Source organism: Paroedura picta, chromosome 10, assembly GCF_049243985.1.
Source record: "Paroedura picta isolate Pp20150507F chromosome 10, Ppicta_v3.0, whole genome shotgun sequence".
In the NCBI taxonomy this organism is placed as follows: Eukaryota; Metazoa; Chordata; class Lepidosauria; order Squamata; family Gekkonidae; genus Paroedura; species Paroedura picta.
This window is the reverse complement of record NC_135378.1, coordinates 66,956,925-66,976,003: the sequence shown is the minus strand read 5'-3', so window position 1 is coordinate 66,976,003 and position 19,079 is coordinate 66,956,925. Positions and strand designations below refer to the sequence as shown.

General features: G+C 42.2%; 1 protein-coding gene across 5 annotated transcripts in view; it reads right to left on the bottom strand.

Annotated features, from left to right (window-relative positions):
* Window positions 1–2,498: 2,498 nt before the first annotated feature.
* The window catches only part of ELOVL6 (ELOVL fatty acid elongase 6), an 83,398-nt gene continuing 66,817 nt past the window's right edge, over window positions 2,499–19,079 (bottom strand). For all 5 annotated transcript variants that reach the window (XM_077300608.1, XM_077300607.1, XM_077300606.1 and 2 more), the window contains 3 exons: window positions 14,622–14,753; window positions 8,317–8,468; window positions 2,499–3,328 (listed from right to left, as the gene is read on the bottom strand). In XM_077300608.1, the coding sequence (XP_077156723.1) occupies window positions 2,904–3,328; window positions 8,317–8,468; window positions 14,622–14,753 (709 nt within the window). In that variant the 3' untranslated portion in view covers window positions 2,499–2,903. The remainder of the gene's footprint in view (window positions 3,329–8,316; window positions 8,469–14,621; window positions 14,754–19,079) is intronic.

The following is a 19,079-nucleotide window of genomic DNA, read 5'->3' as shown; positions in this document are numbered from 1 at the left end:
TAAGATCATGTTATATTTTTCTATGTAATATAACATTCTGCCATTAAAAAAAAATGAATAACAATGTCGGAACATCAATAACTTAAATGACACAGATATATATATATATTTTCATTTTTTCACACTTATGACAGCTCTGGAAAGGCTCTGGATTTCTTGTTCTTTAAAAGACTATCCACATAATATAGAATGTAACAGGGGTTTTTTTTTTCTGCACATAGTGAAACACTAAAAGCCCTTGTTATGTCTAACAAATATCACATCTGCTCTGTGTCATGAATGATGGACAGCACAGTTGATGCAAAAAACATTGTGTATTGTACAGTCTCAGATTCAAGGAAGAAAGAAATGGCAGTCCTTTGCATTAGTTGAGGGGGGGGTAGTTGATTCTTTCCCTCCTCTTCCAACTTTGTGTTTTGACAGCTCACATAATGGGTGTTACAAGTATAGTTATAGGTGTGTATGCATTTTCTACATATAACAGCAGTTCCTAATCTGTCCCTCTAACTTCTTCTAATTGTTAAATTCACCTACAAACTGATACAACTGAGAATACTATGTTAACACACAGTTATAACATTAAGTTTACATATTTGTTTCTTTGAAGTGCTAGGAATGCGTAACACATTGTATTTGGCTTCGTAAGGACTGAAATCTTACAGATAATGCAATCTACTTTTTTTCTTGTAGAAAATATGGCTCTTTTCAGCTAATTCTCTGAGTTTCAGAGTGGAATAGTTTTCTCCTTATATCTGCAGCTGACCGAAGAACCAGGTGTCTTTTTAAGTGATCAAGAATGCTACAGTATATATATTTTTTACAGATTCTTTTTTTTTTTAAAGCACAGATAGTTCTTTTTTGACCACACAGTTAATGTGTTGCAGCACAATCAATCCATTCAGGTCCTCCCCACCCCGTATAATAAAGCTTCCAATATGGCAATTCCATGTGACCGGAGGAGGGCCCTTGAAACAGCCGTGCACTGCAAATGCAGCAGTGTTACCTAGTCACATTTAGTGCTGTCGAATGCTATTAAGGTTGCAGATATCTATTATTTGAAGTTCATAAAAATATAAAATATGTACCATACCACAGGTTTCTTTATTCCTGAAGTTCCTATCTACCCATAACCACCACCTTCTAAAAGGCTGTCTAGATCTTTTGTTTTTGCACCTTTCACTCAAATTGCACTTACTGTAATTTCAGGGCCATGCTGTGCTTGTAGCGGTTGCTGGCTTCTTCTTCTACCTTGTTCATAGTTAACTGTTCCTCTGATGCATTCCCTACATTTTGAACCTGCAAATATCACATGCAAGAGCAAACTGCATTGATTTCGGGTTGTAGGACCGGGTGCAAAAAGATGCAGGTTCTTGTTTGTGTGGCAATGTCTATGAACTTGAAAACACAGGTGGACGAAGAAAAAGTACAGCCACTACAAGTGCACACTTGTGCACTGGCTCCTGTTCCAAAGACCACTCCCACCCTCATATTTTGCATTCACAAAATGGCTTTGGGGATGATTCCCATGGCCACATGCACAGGAATACATTTTTTCAGAAGTAGAGTTTATCCATTCAGCTTCAAAAAGATATTGTGTGAACCAGATTGACTTAGCTGATGGAACTGACTTTGGATGAGAGACATGAGCAATCTGTTTTCCAGCTGAACTCACCCAGTGGCTCTCATGATGAAAGACATCCTGTGCATCTAAAACAAAACTCTAGAACTGGCCCCACGATAGAACTGGTGACTCAACCCTCAAATTCTTGTTGACAGCACAAGGCAAGGATTTGCAGAGTACTTTGAGAAATGGCCAGCTCTGATGCATGGCTTCTTCCTCTTCCCTCATATTCCTTTCTCCTACTCTATTATAGACCCTGGCAATTCAACTAATCAGCCACATATTAGCCTGTTCTCCTTGCCTCACTTTTGACCAGGAAATGCACTTGGAGAAATTTTGCTGATAAGTGGATCTCAACAGGACTTGCCAATAGCTGAATCAATATCTCAAGGAACAGCCAGGCCTTTGGCTGACCTACCAGATCCATTCACAGCATAGTGACCCAGTATGAAAACCAACCAGTTCTTCCCCATTTATTATTTTAATGACATTTAAATGACTTCTCAGCAGCAGTCAGCTTTTTATTTCCACATCTGGACTTTTAGGGGCCAATGCTTTCAAGGAACATAAAGCTATTAAACTTTGCAAAAACACTAGAATCATTTAGGGAGGTGCCACAGCGTGGTGGCAGAGATAATGCTTTGCATGCAGAAAGCCCCAGGTTTAATTCTGGAGTTTCCAGTTTTAAAAGGATCTCAGGTTGCAGCACATCTGCTTGAGACCTTGGCAAGTGGCTGCCAATCCCACCAGACTATATCAGGCTGGGTAGACCAATGCTCTGCCAGTGCAAGGCACCTTCATCCATTCACCTGACACAAACTACATCTTTCTTCAGCTTAACTGTTGTTCAAGTGTTGCATTTTTTTAAACAAAAAAAGTTTAGAAAGGATATAGAAATTAGTTGCTTTTAATAAAAATCATCTGTTATCAGGGAAACAATTTATTTTTATTTTGCAAAATCATTATCTTCTTTTGCTTTTCTTTCCTTTTTTAAAATTTGCATTTTAAGAGTGGATAGATATGCAAGAAGGAAGATGTTTTCTTGTCAGCAGTCTATTTTTTGCGATGCAAGATAATTCAGTGAGTCCTCTCCCAGACAGGATCATAAACTTACTGGTTTCAACAAGCCTAGCTGCCCTCCCTCCCCCCCAACTGCTGAGTTTTAGCTGCACCACGTACAAATATTTTTCCTTGTGCCATTTTTGTTTTTCTCAAAATTCTCTGCGTTGTTGTTTTTGGGGTGACCTGAGCTGCTGCGGCTTCCATCTCGCTTTTCCAGGTTCTACTCAGCCTTCCTCGCTTTTCTGGTTTTGCCAATGTACGCCTCAAAGAAGAAGTGGCAGAAGAGCACAAAGTAACTGATGTACATGAGAGAACACCACACAATATTGGAGACGTGCGAAGGGCACTGGTCCTGTTGCATCCAGGCAAAGACCAGGTAGTTGATGATGCAGCCCATGAACATCTGGGTGATCTGCGACAAGGTGATAAACATGGCAAACTTTCGGGACACTCTGAAGCCAGCAGCCCGCAAGGCATAGTAAGTATACATGACGGCATGTACTCCGTAGTTCATGGTCATAAACCAGCCACCGCCAGCCACCATGTCCTTGTAAGAGTACCAAGAATATAGTAGTACTGTAATGTGGTGGTACCAATGGAGGAAAATGAGCTTCTGTTTCCTAAGAATAATAAATATTGTATCACCTGTTAACATGAAAGAGAAAAAAAAAGAAATTAGAATTGAAGCTTGAAGATGATTACTGCACATTTTTTAAGATGATGGTACAAGGTTCTAAAGGTTCAATATGTTGGTATAGTACCCTGTTATCAAAACTCATGAAAATATTAAGGTGTCTGGGGACTCTTATGTTCAGCTTGTGGATAAAAATTATTTGTCAAGTTACCGAAAAGAGGTTTAGAACCCAGGGTCAATCTATTTGGCAGTCTTTTTGAAATAAAGGTAAGGAAAATATCAGACTGCTTCAAAATTCCATGGCTTCCATATTTTAAGAAAAGACTTTGACTCAGTATATTTTTATGATGGTATGTGACATGATCTAAATATGGCCAATGGCTTTTTGCTGAATAGTAAGTAAGGGTGATATAGAGCTTAGTGTAGCAGTTTAGGATCTTGTAGATTCATATTCAAATCCCTACTCTGCCATAGAAGTTTGTTGGGTGACCTTAGGCCAGCCACACTTTCAGCCTAGCCTATCTCACAGGGTTGTTAGGATAACAACTGGAGGAGAGGGAAGTGATGTCAGTCTCACCCTTGGGGGAAAAGCAGGGTATAAACAGAGTAAATAATAAACGACAGTGGCAATGATTGCTCATAGAAGGAGTCATCATCGTCTATGTCCCTTATTTCAGTGCTTCTAATGTCATCTGTAGAGTACCAGTCAGACAGACCACTGAGCTATATCAAGGTCAGTGCTGAGAACTTGGCTAGAATGCCGGGCCAACCTGATTGGACCAGGATCTATGACAGCATCTTCCCAGTGCCTTAAGACTAGACTTAACTGGGAGGTTTTTACTTCTTCACCCCCTCACTCACACAAACTTAGCTCCTTGCTACTTTAGAGGGGGGGGGGGGGGATGAGAAAAGCTCTAAACTGGTCCCTGTCTGTTTTAGTTTAAAAGCTAGCGGGGAAGATTTTTTTAAATTAGCAAAAACCATGTGGAGATAGGTTAAATTCTCTATCCTCCCTCCCTGATCCTAAGCCTATCCCAAATCTGACCCTTGTAATTTGTCTTAAGAAATTCACAGTTTCAGGATCTCTGTTTTGACCTTCTGACCTATTAAAACAACATTCACTGGGCCGAGCGTACATGAAGGTGCTACTTTGAAATTTCCCCATTATGAATATCACTGCAATGTCTAAGCTTACCACCAACCTTCTGTCCAGAGCGATATGTAGCATGGATAAGAAGTTTCAGACAAGGACTCCTTATTATGACCCACGCCCTACTTATGTGAATACTGAGGAGGAATAGGCCAGTGACGGGACTGTATGCCTCAGGCTGTGACCACTTGAATCAGTCCTTCCGCCTCAAAACAGCTGTGATACAAAGATCCAGGTGTTTTATTTATATTTTCGCTGCAGCTGTTCCCTGCCAAACCACAGAACACCTTTTAAATAAGGCAAAATTTAACACACAGTGCGTCTGTTTTTGGGGCTGCTAAGAGGAAAGAGAAGCCCCTGGCTCCACATGTGCTACTTCTGGCAAATGCAACAGGACTCGCTGGAAGGGCGCCAACAAACTAAAAGGCTGCTCAGGGTCTCTGAAATGGCTCGGGCTGGCACGAGAGAATTTGTAGCTTATTTTTCTTTTCAAACCCCACCCCTCAGAAATGTCATCTCATAAAGTGCTTTTCAAACACCCCTCAGTTTTGAAAAGCACTTTGTTGTATGGAATGGATGCTGTTGGGAAGGAAAAAACACAAGCCTAGAGCTCCCTTGGGCTCACACCACTAGTTCCATGGTTTTATGAACCGGTTCAGTGGGTTTAAGATGGAAGTGTTAGATTTTATTCTGTCTTGCAAGCCCTCGTTTTCCAGTTGCAGAAACGTGCCTTTTATTCTGCAACTGGAAAACGAGGTGAGCGATTGGGATGTGAGTGTCTTGCGTAGAGCAGGGGGTTGGACTGGATGACCCATGAGGTCCCTTCCGACTCTATTATTCTATGATTCTATGATCTCTTAGTACTTGCCTACTACATATCAATTAATGTAAAGCCACAGAGGTTTGGAAGAAGAAAAGAGCCTGGGGCAAATTCCTAGACACAGAATATATTTTGCTGCTTTGAAATGCAAATATGTATGGAATAAAAACTGGGCCTCAGTTACTAATATTTCAATCTTAAACACATATTGCAAAAATGTCTGTTGAGAGTTACCCCAACAGTATAAACGTGCTTAGGAGAGCAACCTAAATCAGCAATAAAGCCCCCCTGCCTCCTGACTGCTTCATTAGCTGCAGAAACACTGACACATTTCCATAAGGTATCACAGGGCTAATTTAGCCAAATCTCAGTAGGTTTTCACATATGTCAAACAGTAGGGATTCAAAGACTCTTTACACATAAAGGCTGTAGATATTTCCCTTCCCTTGCTCTGTGATGAAAAAAAGAAATCCCTGAAACAACATAATCTTAATATTCATTATTTATGCGGTGAAGCTCTGTGAGGTTTCCTCGGAAACAAGCCCTGTACAGTCTGCTGAATCATTGTTTCCAGTTTCTAATTAGAACCACACAGAAACCTCAGGATAAGCAAACCTCAGGATAAGCATACTATGGCAAACCCGATAGGTTTGTTGCTTAAAAGCTTTTTGAAAGGGCTGGTGAGAAAACATCATAAAATAGGAACCACTTAAGTAGTTTCGATGTCATGTTGGGAAATTCCTGAAGATTTGGGAGATGAAGGGTGGGAGGTGGGATTTGGGCTGAGCTGAGGTACAATGCCCACAAAGCAGCCATTTGCTCCAAGGAGAAAAAAGAAGCCTTCAACCAGTTGGCTGTCCAAATGTCTCTTTTTAATTATTTCATACGTTATTTATTCCGTGTTTTCTTTTGGTAAAGTATTTTACTTTCTGTTTCCAGGTCGGTATTTACTTCACGTCCATATGAAACCAAACTGAAATGCCGACCAAAAAGGGTTCCGGATAATTTTTTCAATTCCCCCTTTTCAATTTTACTCTTCGTCAGTGATATTTTAAAAAATATATAATGTGTCTCAGTTTTCTTCAGTTGTTTCATATACAAAGTCCTCGTAGGCTCAAAGTTTAACGGAGGTTTCTTAACTGCTCATAGGCATAGATAACTCCAGTCTTCACCTGAGGGTTCCCAATATTACTGAGTGTGTGGTATTTCTGAGGAAGAAGAGATTTTTGTTTTTTACAGCCTGATGTTATGCATCCATGCTCAAACCAGTTCCCAGTGCTTTCAGAGGGACTTACCACCAACTACATAGATATGACTGGAAGAATCAAGTGCCCTCATGTTTGCTTTTATTTTGGGAGGGGCACCGGGGATGGAGAAAGAAATACAACGGAGAATTCTGCTTGGAAAGAAAGACAAATATATTTTGCATCAAGCCTGGTGCAAGTAACCTTTATTTTTAGTTAAGTAGCTTGTTATATCTATTTCTCAGACTACATCGTGACTTGGGGTCTAATAGGAAAGATAATTTTATTTATCTACATAATTTTTATGCCACCTCTCCAGGGAATCTGCCCAATAATTGTCTGTATGGACTACTGTATTTCTAGATGAAAGCACCGAGGTACTCTCCTTCTTCTGTAGTTAACATTTACATGACATCTCATGGGAAAGGTGAATACTAAAGATGCCACAAAACTTTCAATTTCAGCTGTCTCAGCAAGGCTCAGAGCTGACTTGGCAATGTGAAGAAAGCTTTTAGGATGAAAGCCAACAACACGTTGTTACTTGGGAGTCCAAACCAAGCCCAACTGGAGATGGGCACTTAGAAAATAAACGTGTATAGGATGGGGCTGCTTGGCTCTTTTCTCTCCTAATCCAAAATGCCTTTCATCTGTGTGAGTAGTGGTGCCGCTGTTTAATTTTTTACTATGAATGGTCTTAAGCCACGCCTGGACTGTTTTCATTCAGTTTGTGTTCTCCAAATGTATTTTTAGAAGTAGAGACATTTCGAGTTTTCTCACATGCCAAAAACCCAACCTGCAATTACCTGGACTACACAAACTTCCCTACACAAACTTCCCATTCCATGGGAGCTGAATACTTTCTTTGTATATTTTTCTATTCTGTCAGATGCTATATAACTTGCAGTTGACAGCAGAAGGTGGTTTGCATTGCTCATCCATGTGATTCTATTGGGACTGGTCCAAAATAAATGCAGAAGTCTATGGGAGACTCAGAAGTGCTCCTGCAGCAGTAAAAGCTTACACTTGTGGCTGTATTGACTATTTGTTGATTTGGCAAATGGCTTTCATGTTGCTGCCGGGATGTCACTTTCTAGCTCAAGGGCAAGACTAGAACATAGTGAAGCAACAGCATTGCTAAAAGAATCCACAGGTCCTACTAATCGAAATCAAAATGGCATGTGCTAAGGATATGGGCATGCTCTTTTTCATTTCTTCCTGCTATTGTATGCTCTAGCACAGGGGTAGTCAAACTGCGGCCCTCCAGATGTCCATGGACTACAATTCCCATGAGCCCCCTGCCAGCGTTTGCTGGCAGGGGGCTCCTGGGAATTGTAGTCCATAGACATCTGGAGGGCCGCAGTTTGACTACCCCTGCTCTAGCACATGAGCACCCATGAAGTTGCCTTATACTGAGTCAGATGGCTGATCCATTAAGGTCACAATTGTCCACTTAGACTGGCAGGGCTCTCCATGGTCCCAGGCAGAGGACTTTCACATTGCATACTACACGGTCCTTTTAATGGGATATGCCAGGGACTGAACCTGGAACCTCCTGAATGCCAAGAAGATATTCTACCACTGAGCCATGAGACCTCCCGAATTGCAAGTCTTTTTTGTTTTGCTGATTTTTTTGCTGCCTGTCTCCTTGATTGTCTTGTTTATTTATGGTTATTCGCATTCAAAACACTGGCATGAATAGAGTCAAATGGTTTTGAGTTGCAGAAAAGGACAGCTAAAACAAAAATATACCTCCAAGAATAAGTCAATAGGAGAAGAGGCACTCACCTAGTTCTGGTGCCTTGCTTAGAACAAATGCATACGCCCAGAATTTGCTGACAGGTCCATTGTAAAAACTCTGGTCACAAACTGAAGTTTTTAGCCCTTTGGTCATCAAAATGTATAGCATATAAGCACCCGTTCGAACAGCACCGAATATACTTCATGACCATAAAGAGAACACAAAGAACAGGCAGTCATTAGCATGCCAAAAGTTAGACAGGTTCACAGAGACCAGGGAAGAGGTTCTAAGCAGAAAGATGGCTAGGGGGTTCTACACACATACACATGGCCTCTTTTATGAGGCTAAATCATACTTGATATATTTGAGGATATTTCTGGAAATATATTTCCCTGCATCTATGACATGTGCCTATGTGGAGTGTAGATTTAAAAGATTTACTGGAGCCGATAACCGCAAGCAGTTGACCAAGCTGCATGCTGACTCACCACACAGGGAGGGAAAGAAAGCACAAGGGTGCCAGTCTTGCTTCCATCACCTGCGCAATTGCCAAGTGCCCACATGCATGCTCTCTTCCCCATTATGCACACAATTTGGAAATCAGTGTTGCTGATCAAAGGGAGGAAGCATTCACCCTGGTACTTTCTCTGTGAGTTCACTGTGCAGATGGCTCAGCGATCCCACGGAGGAAGGGTTGAGCCAGTGTGCTCCTCCCCACACTGCAACAATTCTTCTGCATGAGGATAATGAGAAGCAGTATTACAGCAGGAGGGAACTCTAGAGCAGGGGTAGTCAACCTGTGGTCCTCCAGATGCCCATGGACTACAATTCCCATGAGCCCCTGCCAGCATTTGCTGGCAGGGGCTCATGGGAATTGTAATCCATGGACATCTGGAGGACCACAGGTTGACTACCCCTGCTCTAGAACACAGAATATTGCCCCTGACATTCCTCCCCCCCCAAAAACAAAGACATTAAGGACAGTAAAGGCAGATACAATTGGATTACAATTATGCTTGTGTACTATATATTACATTTTTATTATAGTATTAATGAAAACAACTATAAATTGCATAGACACATTTCACTATTTTTTTTAATGAAGGAGTTTCACTATCTAGACTTCCTTAAGCCCCCTTCAAGCAATCTTTAAAAGATAGTTGCAAACATCATATAATGTTTCTTTTTTTTTCTTTTTGCAGCTGCCCTGTGTTTTGGATCATTTTATCCCACCTCTCCTATGATACGGACTGACCATCATCAGGAAACAGTTGAGGAATTCTTTTTGAAGCAAAAATATGTTTCAGTTTGATTGGGACAGCTGTTTCTTGTTCCCTGCTTTTTACTACTCAAAGGAGCCTCAAGGGGGGCTTATAATCTCCTTCCCTTTCTCTCCCCACAACAGATACCTTTTGAGGGAGGTGAGGCTGAGAGAGCTCTGAAAGAACTGTGACTGTCCCAAGGTCACCCAGATGGCTGAATTTGGAGGACAAGTGGGGAATCAAACCTGGTTCTCAAGATTAGAGGCTGGCACTCTTAACCACTATACCAAGCTGGCTCTCAGTATAAAAGTCTCCAAACTAATATAAAATCCTCTCACACAGGACAACAAATAGTTAATGAGAAATACAGTCACTGATTATTTCCCCCTCTTTGCACCTTAATGTTTCATTCATGGTGAGCGATCCCAGAGTGAACTTCAATAGCATTCCACAAAACAATCACTTCACATTAGTTTCCCCTCCTTTGTTAGAAACAATAGACTTGTGGAAGACTGAACACTTTAAAATGCAATAGAACAATTAACATGACATGCTACACAGGATAGCATATTTTGTATTACTCATTAGCTGTAATGTATTTTCCTTTCTTATTTAAAACAGATGCATTTTAAATTAATCACTTCCATTTCCCTATTCCCCTCCCCCCCTTATTGAAGTTTTCATTTTACCAGAGGGGGGAATGGCCCTTTTGAGCAATCTTTTACTGAAAGTGTGCATGTATGTTTGTGCAACTGTGTGTGTGTGTGGGGGGGGGATGATGGCAGATTACAGTAACAGGACCCAGTCAAACTTATGCACCTTCACTAGACTCTTAGGAAAGAATCCCCATACCATTTGAGCGCCATTCAGGGGAAAGTGACTGGGATATACAACTGATAAATAAAATATATTTATCTAAAACATTTCTATCTTGCCTTTCTTCATGGCTCAAGGCAGCTTACAACAATGGCTAAAAAATATTTTCCTGGAAAACAAAAATCAAATAACAAGCCCCAGACCTTTCTCTCCCGTCATAACTGTATGCACTCAGAGGTCTCTGTCCACAGTTTGGAAAAAACAGGCTCCTAATCACAAGAGAAGAGCCCTGCGCATATACAGAGATAGGTGTCAGAGGGGTGTGCAAGGTCTATCCCAATACTCAAGTGAAAGTGAATAGGTGGCAGAGAACCTGCCATGCCCCCCCCCTCCATGCCTAGTTGGCATCCCTAACTGTCTGGCAGGAGTTTGATGTTAGGGTTGGGCGCTTCGGCATCCAAAGTGGCCATTCCCACCCGAAGCAGCTAGTGCCGCGGCATGGGGTGGGGGAGGTGCTGGTACCCCGGTTGTCACACACACATGGCGCTTCGCGGCAGGAACGGCTGCCCCGGCACAGGCTGCTTCGGGCAGGAACGGCTACTCCGGACACTGAAGTGCCCAACCCTATTTGATGTATTAGAAAAGTTGACCAATCAAATGTACTGATCAGATATAAGCCTATAACTTGGCCTGCTTGGTTCATCCTGAACCACTGGAACCTCTGCCAAGCCTTCAACCCTTTTTTTGTGTGCACTTTCACAATAGTAATTACAAATTTTTTTAAGCCCCCCCCCCACCCCCAAAGCCCTTTGAAAGTCAAGGATTTATTAAAAAAACCCTCTTGCTCCATACTGTTCTGTTGGGATGGAATACACTGAAGGGTCTGCGGTCCAACAAACAGTTGAATCTATCATCAAAAAAGCTCCTCCCTGCTCACAGTTGGTAGACAGAATATGAGTTCAACCAACAGATGTCTAAGCATCCCTGCCTCATAATGCGAGGAGAATATGCCACCATTCAATGTGTTGATACATGTTGACTTCTTGGTAGGCGTTTCTGGACAGAGTGTATCAACAAACTGAAGGCTAGCATATTATTGACCTCCTCCTCACTGGTTTGCCAGCTGGACGCTACCATTACCTCCTTTCTCCCTTGTAGGTTTCCTTTCTTGGGAGGGCTGAAGTCTTGGGCTGCCTTGGTCTCACTCAAATGCTTCCCTTCACATTTTTGTCCTCTCACTAGGCGGCTTCTAAGCTCTTACTACTTCCTCCTCTTCCCACTGAGGCTGGCTCCTGTCACTCAGGGGCTTCTATGGAAACCACTCAATCTCCTTCCACCTCCGTTTGCAATTGGTTGCTGTGGGGGAATAAAGATCCCTAATAGGCTTTCCAGAGGGGGGAGGTGGCACTGAGAAGTTAGCTAAGCCCAGTAGAGCAGTGACACACCAGCACTAAATGTACAGGTATGCTACAGCACATTTAAACTTTCTTTTTATTTCATCTGTTTGCTTCTTAAATGAACAGGTAAATCCTACCCATGTGTTCTTTGGAGGCCCTTATCAGATCTTGGCAGCCGAGCTGGTTTAGCCCAGATTAGTACTTGGGTGGCAGACCACCTCCAAAGGTATCTTGCCTTGGAAACACTATGGGGTTGCCACAACTCAGAGCATGAATGATGCAATAATGATGCAGCAAAGCTTGGGGGTGCATGTACCCAACAGCTTAGACCCAGAATAAAACTTGGTCGGTCTTAAAGGTGCCACTGGACTCAGATTATGTTCTGCTGCTTCAGACCAACATAGTTAGAAGAAGAAAAAGAAGAGTTGGTTCTTATATGCTGCTTTTCTCTATCTGAAAGGGTCTCAAAACGGCTTACAGTCGCCTTCCCTTTCCTCTCCCCACAACAGACACCCTGTGAGGGAGGTGAGGCTGAGAGAGCCCTGTGCTGTGGTGAGCCCAAGGTCACCCAGATGGCTGCATGTGGAGGAGGAGTGAGGAATCAAACATAGCTCGCCAGATTAGAAGTCAGTGCTCCTAACCACTACATCAAGCTGGGACACATAATCCTGTGTAATCTAGAAACAGGGTTCTAATTTTTAATGCCCATACAAATACTAGGCAGTTTTCTTTTCCTCTCCTGTTATGTTCCATTGTTTACTAGATATGTTACATTGTTTCTGGTCTTATTGTGCAATTCAGATTATTGCACTGATGTTCTTGAAATCTGATTTATGAGATATGCTATAAAATGTTTCCAGCATTTTAAAATTATATAGCCCAGTTTTATTGCATCATTCATTGTATCAATTATACATGCCTTACATGCATTGTTTTTATACATCTATAATCTGCCTTGAGGCTCATCTTAAAAGGTAGATGATGAATGAAGCAAATAAATAACCATGCAACAAGAAACACATAGCTGGGTACTGTGGTGCCCAGAGGTGCCACACTAGGGATTGCTGCTGGAAAGTAACATGTTTAAAGGGAGAAGCAACCAGATTTTATTTTATTTTTACACACAAGGATCGTTTACACACTGGAGGTTCCATGCTGGGCTGCAGGCTGGAGTTTTAGTCGTGGCAGATTGCCCCACCTCTTCCTGCACCCATACGGGGGAGCATTTGGCCTGGTGCACCTCATCTGCCCCCGATTTGTGATCCTGCATGGGAGCTGGGGCAGTGAAATTCCCAATGCGTAAACGGTCAAGGACACACATACCTGGACAAGATTCAGTTTTTATCCTAAACCCTATGTTTGGCAAGAAATAGTCTGAGAATTAGTGAAGACGTTTAAGGACCTTTAAAATTGTCTCAGAGGAATCTACGAGCATAATATAATATTTAAATAATCCTTAACAAATTCTTTGGGGAAATAGTCCTGTATTAGTATTGAAAAAACCTTAGCTTCTAATAGTTTCTCTTTTGAACTATGGCAGTAATCTAGAGATCTGGAGTATAATCGCCCTACCTGCTGGCAGCAGAATACCTGTTCTCAAGCGGAAACTTTTAAGGTTCTTACAAGATCAAAATTGTTATGGCAACTATAATACTTGCAGTTTCACTATACCCTCAAACTGAAAATCATTATAGGCAAATAATGTGAAAAGGACGAAAGTAAGAAGACGTTGACCCACCCAACAAGACTAAGACTATAAAACAGAAAATAAATGGAACAGAAATTAATGAGAAGGCATTTGACAGTTTGGGTGCAAACAATTACCGTGAACGGAGCACAGTCATAAAACAATTGGCAATTATCAAGCCTTAAACTAATAGTTATCCTCAGGTCTTGCTTGTCCTTGAGTCTGGGGACAGGGCCTTTGGTCATTAGCAGTTCAGCATGAATGAAAATCTGAAAAACTGGCCTTACAGCTGAGCTCTGAGAGAATTGCCACATAACAAAGTGTTCCAAAATGCTTAAAAAGTACAAAATGGAACATTGGAAGCGCAAATATTCCTTTACTTCAATGTATCTTATTTAACTGTACAGTCATGAAGCTCACTGAGTAATCTTTGGGAGGTCACACTGTCACCCTACACTACCTCATGGAGGTATTTGTGAGGATAAAATGGAGGGAAGAGAGATGGGTGCTGCATTTTGATCTTTGGAGGGGGGGGGACTTGATAACAATGTAAAAGATAAACTGTTTTCATAAGGACTAGTGGTTTGGCAATCACCTCTGCTCAATAAGAGAGTTATACAACAGCCAGGGAATTCTTTTTATAGATGATAAACATCTATAATCTTACCACATGGGGGTGCTTTCACCACATGAGAAACATGCTTGCTCTGGAGCTCTTGCCAGATTTGCCCCCAGTGGAGTGTGGTCATTATAATTGCACCTTTGATGATGAAGTCGGCCATGGGTCTGATTTTTTTTTAAACTTAGGTGGGGGAAATTAGTGCCCCAAATAATTCACCTTAGCTACAGCCTTGGGCTGTGCTGTGTAATCATCACAATTTAAAAAAATATTCAACACAATCTTGAGAAATTGAGTAAAGTTGCATTCTTACATTTACTATAAAAGTGGACTTTTCAGAAAAATTTGTACAAGTGTGTGTGGAAAGCTGACAATGCAAAGGACATTTGGTTGTTCATTCATATCTGACTTTGGTTTTAGGAATCGTTCTTTACTTCCCTGCTGTGGTATGCTGGGGAAAAAAACAACAGTAGGCCTCATACAAAGCTTTAAAAACCTAGTGATTATAGAATTACTGTACTATTATTCATTTCAATCTGCATGTAAACAATTCCTTTAAAAAGGGGCTTACCTGAAGAGTGCAAGACACAGAGACCAGAGCACCAGTGGTTTCCTCAGTTCAAATTTTGCTCTCTTATTCATTAGATGCCGGCCACCAAATATAAAGGCAGCATACAGAGCAGAAAATAGGAAAGATTTCTTCCTGGAAAAGCAAAGCAAAACTATAATCACTCTATGATATTCAGTCAGTGTTTCAGCTGCATGGAAGGAAAGCAAGCATCCACTGAGAAAGCTGCACCACTAATCTGCTAAAAAGGGGGTAATTTTGCATCTTTGAATTGGGTACGATGAATCCCAACATGGCAGAATGATCTGTCCTTCCTTCCTTCCTGTCAGGATCGATACACAGAAGGGGTACTTCAAGTGGTGTATTTGAATGTAGATTATTCTTACACAGCATTATGGGCCATGGGATGAGCACACAATTTGCATCCAGAAGCTCTCAGGTTCAACTGCTGGCAGTAGTTGACTGGAAAGACCTTTGTTTGCCTGAGACCCTGGAGGAGCAGGGTCAAGCAAGAAAGATAATACCACTCCAGATGGACCAGTGGTGTGACTTGGTGCAAGGGAGTTCTGTATGTTCATATGTTACTCTTTCATGCTCTAAATTAAACTTTTGAGCACATGAGCAAGCGGAGGGATTCTGCCATGTCAGATTGGCTGGTAGAATCATAGAATCATAGAGTTGGAAGGGGCCATACAGGCCATCTAGTCCAACCCCCTGCTCAATGCAGGATCAGCCCAAAGCATCCAAGAAAAGTGTGTATCCAACCTTTGCTTAAAGACTGCCAGTGAGGGGGAGCTCACCACCTCCTTAGGTAGCCTATTCCACTGCTGAACTACTCTGACTGTGAATTTTTTTCCCTGATATCTAGCTTATATCGTTGTACTTGTAGTTTAAACCCATTACTGTGCGTCCTTTCCTCTGCAGCCAATGGGAACAGCATCCTGCCCTCCTCCAAGTGACAACCTTTCAAATACTTAAAGAGGGCTATCATGTCCCCTCTCAACCTCCTTTTCTCCAGGGTGAAACTTGTCACTTATTTGTGTATTATGTGGTGTCACCACTTTTATGGGATAACCTTGGTTTTATTATTATATTTACTCATGCCAAACAGACTTTTGTCACAGCATGCAACTTATTTGCTTCTGGTCACTTTTAGTAGCATGAAATTAATACAAATACATCTCTTATAAACGTTGGGCGTCATAGAGGCAGTGGTGTCCACAGTAAGATTATGACACATTCACCAGAGCCATATTGTCTGGAACTAAATTGCATTTCAAGATGCAATATACTAACCCACCCACAATTTTTAGGGAGAGAGCCAGCGTCATGTAATATTTAGTGCTCAGCAATAATAACCTCACTTAAATCACCACTCAGCTTATGAAGTTCACTGAGTGGTCTTGGACCAGTCACTCTTGCTCTGTCTAACCAATTAAAAAGAAAATTCTTGCAGTGAGAACAGGAAATCAACCTGAGTCCCTTGGAGGAAGAGAAAACGTGAATGACAGGCAGAAGCAATTAAGATGGTGGCTAGCAATCAAGTCCTGAGCATTCTTATTCCTTGCAAATACTCTTGAAGTACTGGCTGGGTCATGTTAGCCTGTAGCAGCAACACCAACATGTATTCCTTGACCATTAATAGATGCTAATAAATAAATGCTTCTAACAAAGCCAGTTATGCCTCAGGAAAAGTTATGAAAGAGTACATTCTGTGGCTGTGCTAATTCTAATAGCTCTCAGACAGTAGTTCTTCATAGGTTACAGAACAGAATAGTAAGATCAGAAAAGATTTGGAGTGTCCTATGTGGCACGAAGTGTTAAGGCAGCAGACATGCAGTCGGAAGCTCTGCCCATGAGGCTGAGAGTTCAATCCCAGCAGCCGGCTCAAGGTTGACTCAGCCTTCCATCCTTCTGAGGTCGATAAAATGAGTACCCAGCTTGCTGGGGGGTAAACGGTAATGACTGGGGAAGGCACTGGCAAACCACCCCATATTGAGTCTGCCATGAAAACCCTAGAGGGCGTCACCCCAAGGGTCAGACATGACCCGGTGCTTGCACAGGGGGATACCTTTACCTTTAAACAGAAAATATTTGTGATTAAAATAACATTTTTAAAAAAGTATTTCCCACTCGCACAGGTCTCAAACTAGGTCTGACTTCAAGACCAAGCTGATGGGGTTCCAATTCAAGCATTTCAGCAACGTATTTTTTAAAATATTGTGTTTAATACAGAATCGGGGGGGGGGGAACCACAGCGAGAGGCTTGCTGCTGCCATCCTGGTTTTTCAGAACGGATCCACTGGGGATGATAGAGAAGGTGGTTTATAAATTTAAAGAAATAAATAAAAATAATCAAGTAAAATTTACGGTGGGTGGTGCCTCACATTTTTAAACCCCTCCATTTTATCCACACCAGGACTTCTGTATGACTTGTACATTTCCCCCTATGACTGGTCCAATGAACTGCACTGGTTTTTCTACATTCACCAACTGAGAAATGACTGATATGGAACATCATCACTATCTCCAAAATAAATAAACCAGCACCCATTGGAAAGTAAACCACTTCATTCCACATGATTTAATGAACCCTTAGGAGATCAGCAAACAAATAAATCAGTCAAAACTTTTAAAATTACATAAGGACATGGACTACCAATGGCATGCATTACAACAACAACAACAACAACAACAATTCAGTCTCTCTGAAACAGTACCTGCCTTTTTAGAAAATCGAAACAATTGAAGTCCAAACTGGACTGGATCCTTGGGGATGTGTGATCACTTTGACCGTTTATGCACTGGGAACTTCATTGCCTCAGCTTCCATGCAGGAACACAAATTGGGGGCGGATGAGGTGCACCGAGCCAAATGCTCCCCCATGTGGGTGCAGAAAGAGGTGGGGCAACCTGCCACAACTAAAACTCCAGCCTGTAGCCCAGCAAGAAACCTCCAGTGCGTAAACGGTCTTTCTGACACTTTAAAAGTGAAACAAGGTCATAAAATGGAGATGGGGGAATGAACTACTTTTCTGATCCAAGAACTGTGAAAGGCTCTTTCCTTTTGGGCCATGCCCCCCCCCCCATCACAGAGTTCTGCAGGGCCTGCAAGATGGAGCTCTTCCACCAAGCAAATGGTTAAGGCCAGTCGGAAAAACTGATAGAACATCTGATCCAGGCCTCCCTCCCCCTCGTTCCCCCTCCCTTGTCCCCTCTGGATCTAACGGTTTTAAGTAATTATTATTTTCAACTACTTATATAATTTCAAAATTTTAATAACGCTTCTAAAGATAAACGTGGCTGCTGGCTTGGCAGTGGATCACTGATTACCATCGTGGCTGGATCCAGCCAGAAAAGAGATGACATGGCTGGCTCAGCTGGGGCCCTTGCAGACTCCTGCAATGGCCGCACAAAGCTGTGGCCATGCAAGGCATGAGAGCTGCATGCTCATTAGGACGATCCCAGTGGCTATTTAGTGGGGATCAAGCCTAAGCCAACCCTGTCCGTGCCTCCTCGCACATTGATTGCTTCCCCACCCTCGGACTCTATTTTGTGGTATTTCCTCTGGGTGTTTTCATGTCTTGGTGTTAGCTTGTATTATTTACTACTGGCGGTAATGTTAGGGGGCAGGTCCTTTGCGTTTGGAACCTGCACATCATAGAATCATAGAGTTGGAAGGGGCCATACAGGCCATCTAGTCCAACCCCCTGCTCAATGCAGGATTAGCCCTAAGCATCCTAAAGCATCCAAGAAAAGTGTGCATCCAACCTTTGCTTGAAGACTTCCAGTGAGGGGGAGCCCACCACCTCCTTAGGCAGCCTATTCCACTGCTGAACTACTCTGAACTACTCACAAGGGTGCAGTATAAAGCCTCAATACAAATAAACAAATAAATAAACAGACAAACGAACCAATAAATAAAAAATCAAAACCCCTCACTGTTGCTTCCCCATAAATAATAAAGACAAAGGGGTTCGTATATCTCCCCCTCCTTCTTTCCTGTGCTGGTTTTCGTGGCTGAAACAGAGTAGAATTGCAGGGAGGCAACGACTAGATCCAACAGGACTCACAAGTTGCCACTGGGAACTAGCAGCTACAGTTCAGCTGCAAGTCCCCACGGAGAATTTGTGCAGTTTGTAATATCTAGCTAGACTCTGGGAAACCATACATAAGACTTCTCTGTGATGGGGGTGGGAGCATGTTGTTCCACTTCATAGTTTATCCTCAGAATCTTAGTTTTCCAAATGTGATGGGGAGGGGGGTTCAAGCTAAGATAAATGCCATCAAACAGAGACACAGATTCAGGTAGGGTACCCAAGACACAGGGGGTGACCACACTCTTCCATCTTTAAGCAGAAATCAGGTCCAGGTCCTTTTTCTTCCCATCAGCCTTTGTGACCAGCTGACGGACACTTCTATCTCTCATCCCTTCCCCACCAAGGTTACTATCATACCTTCC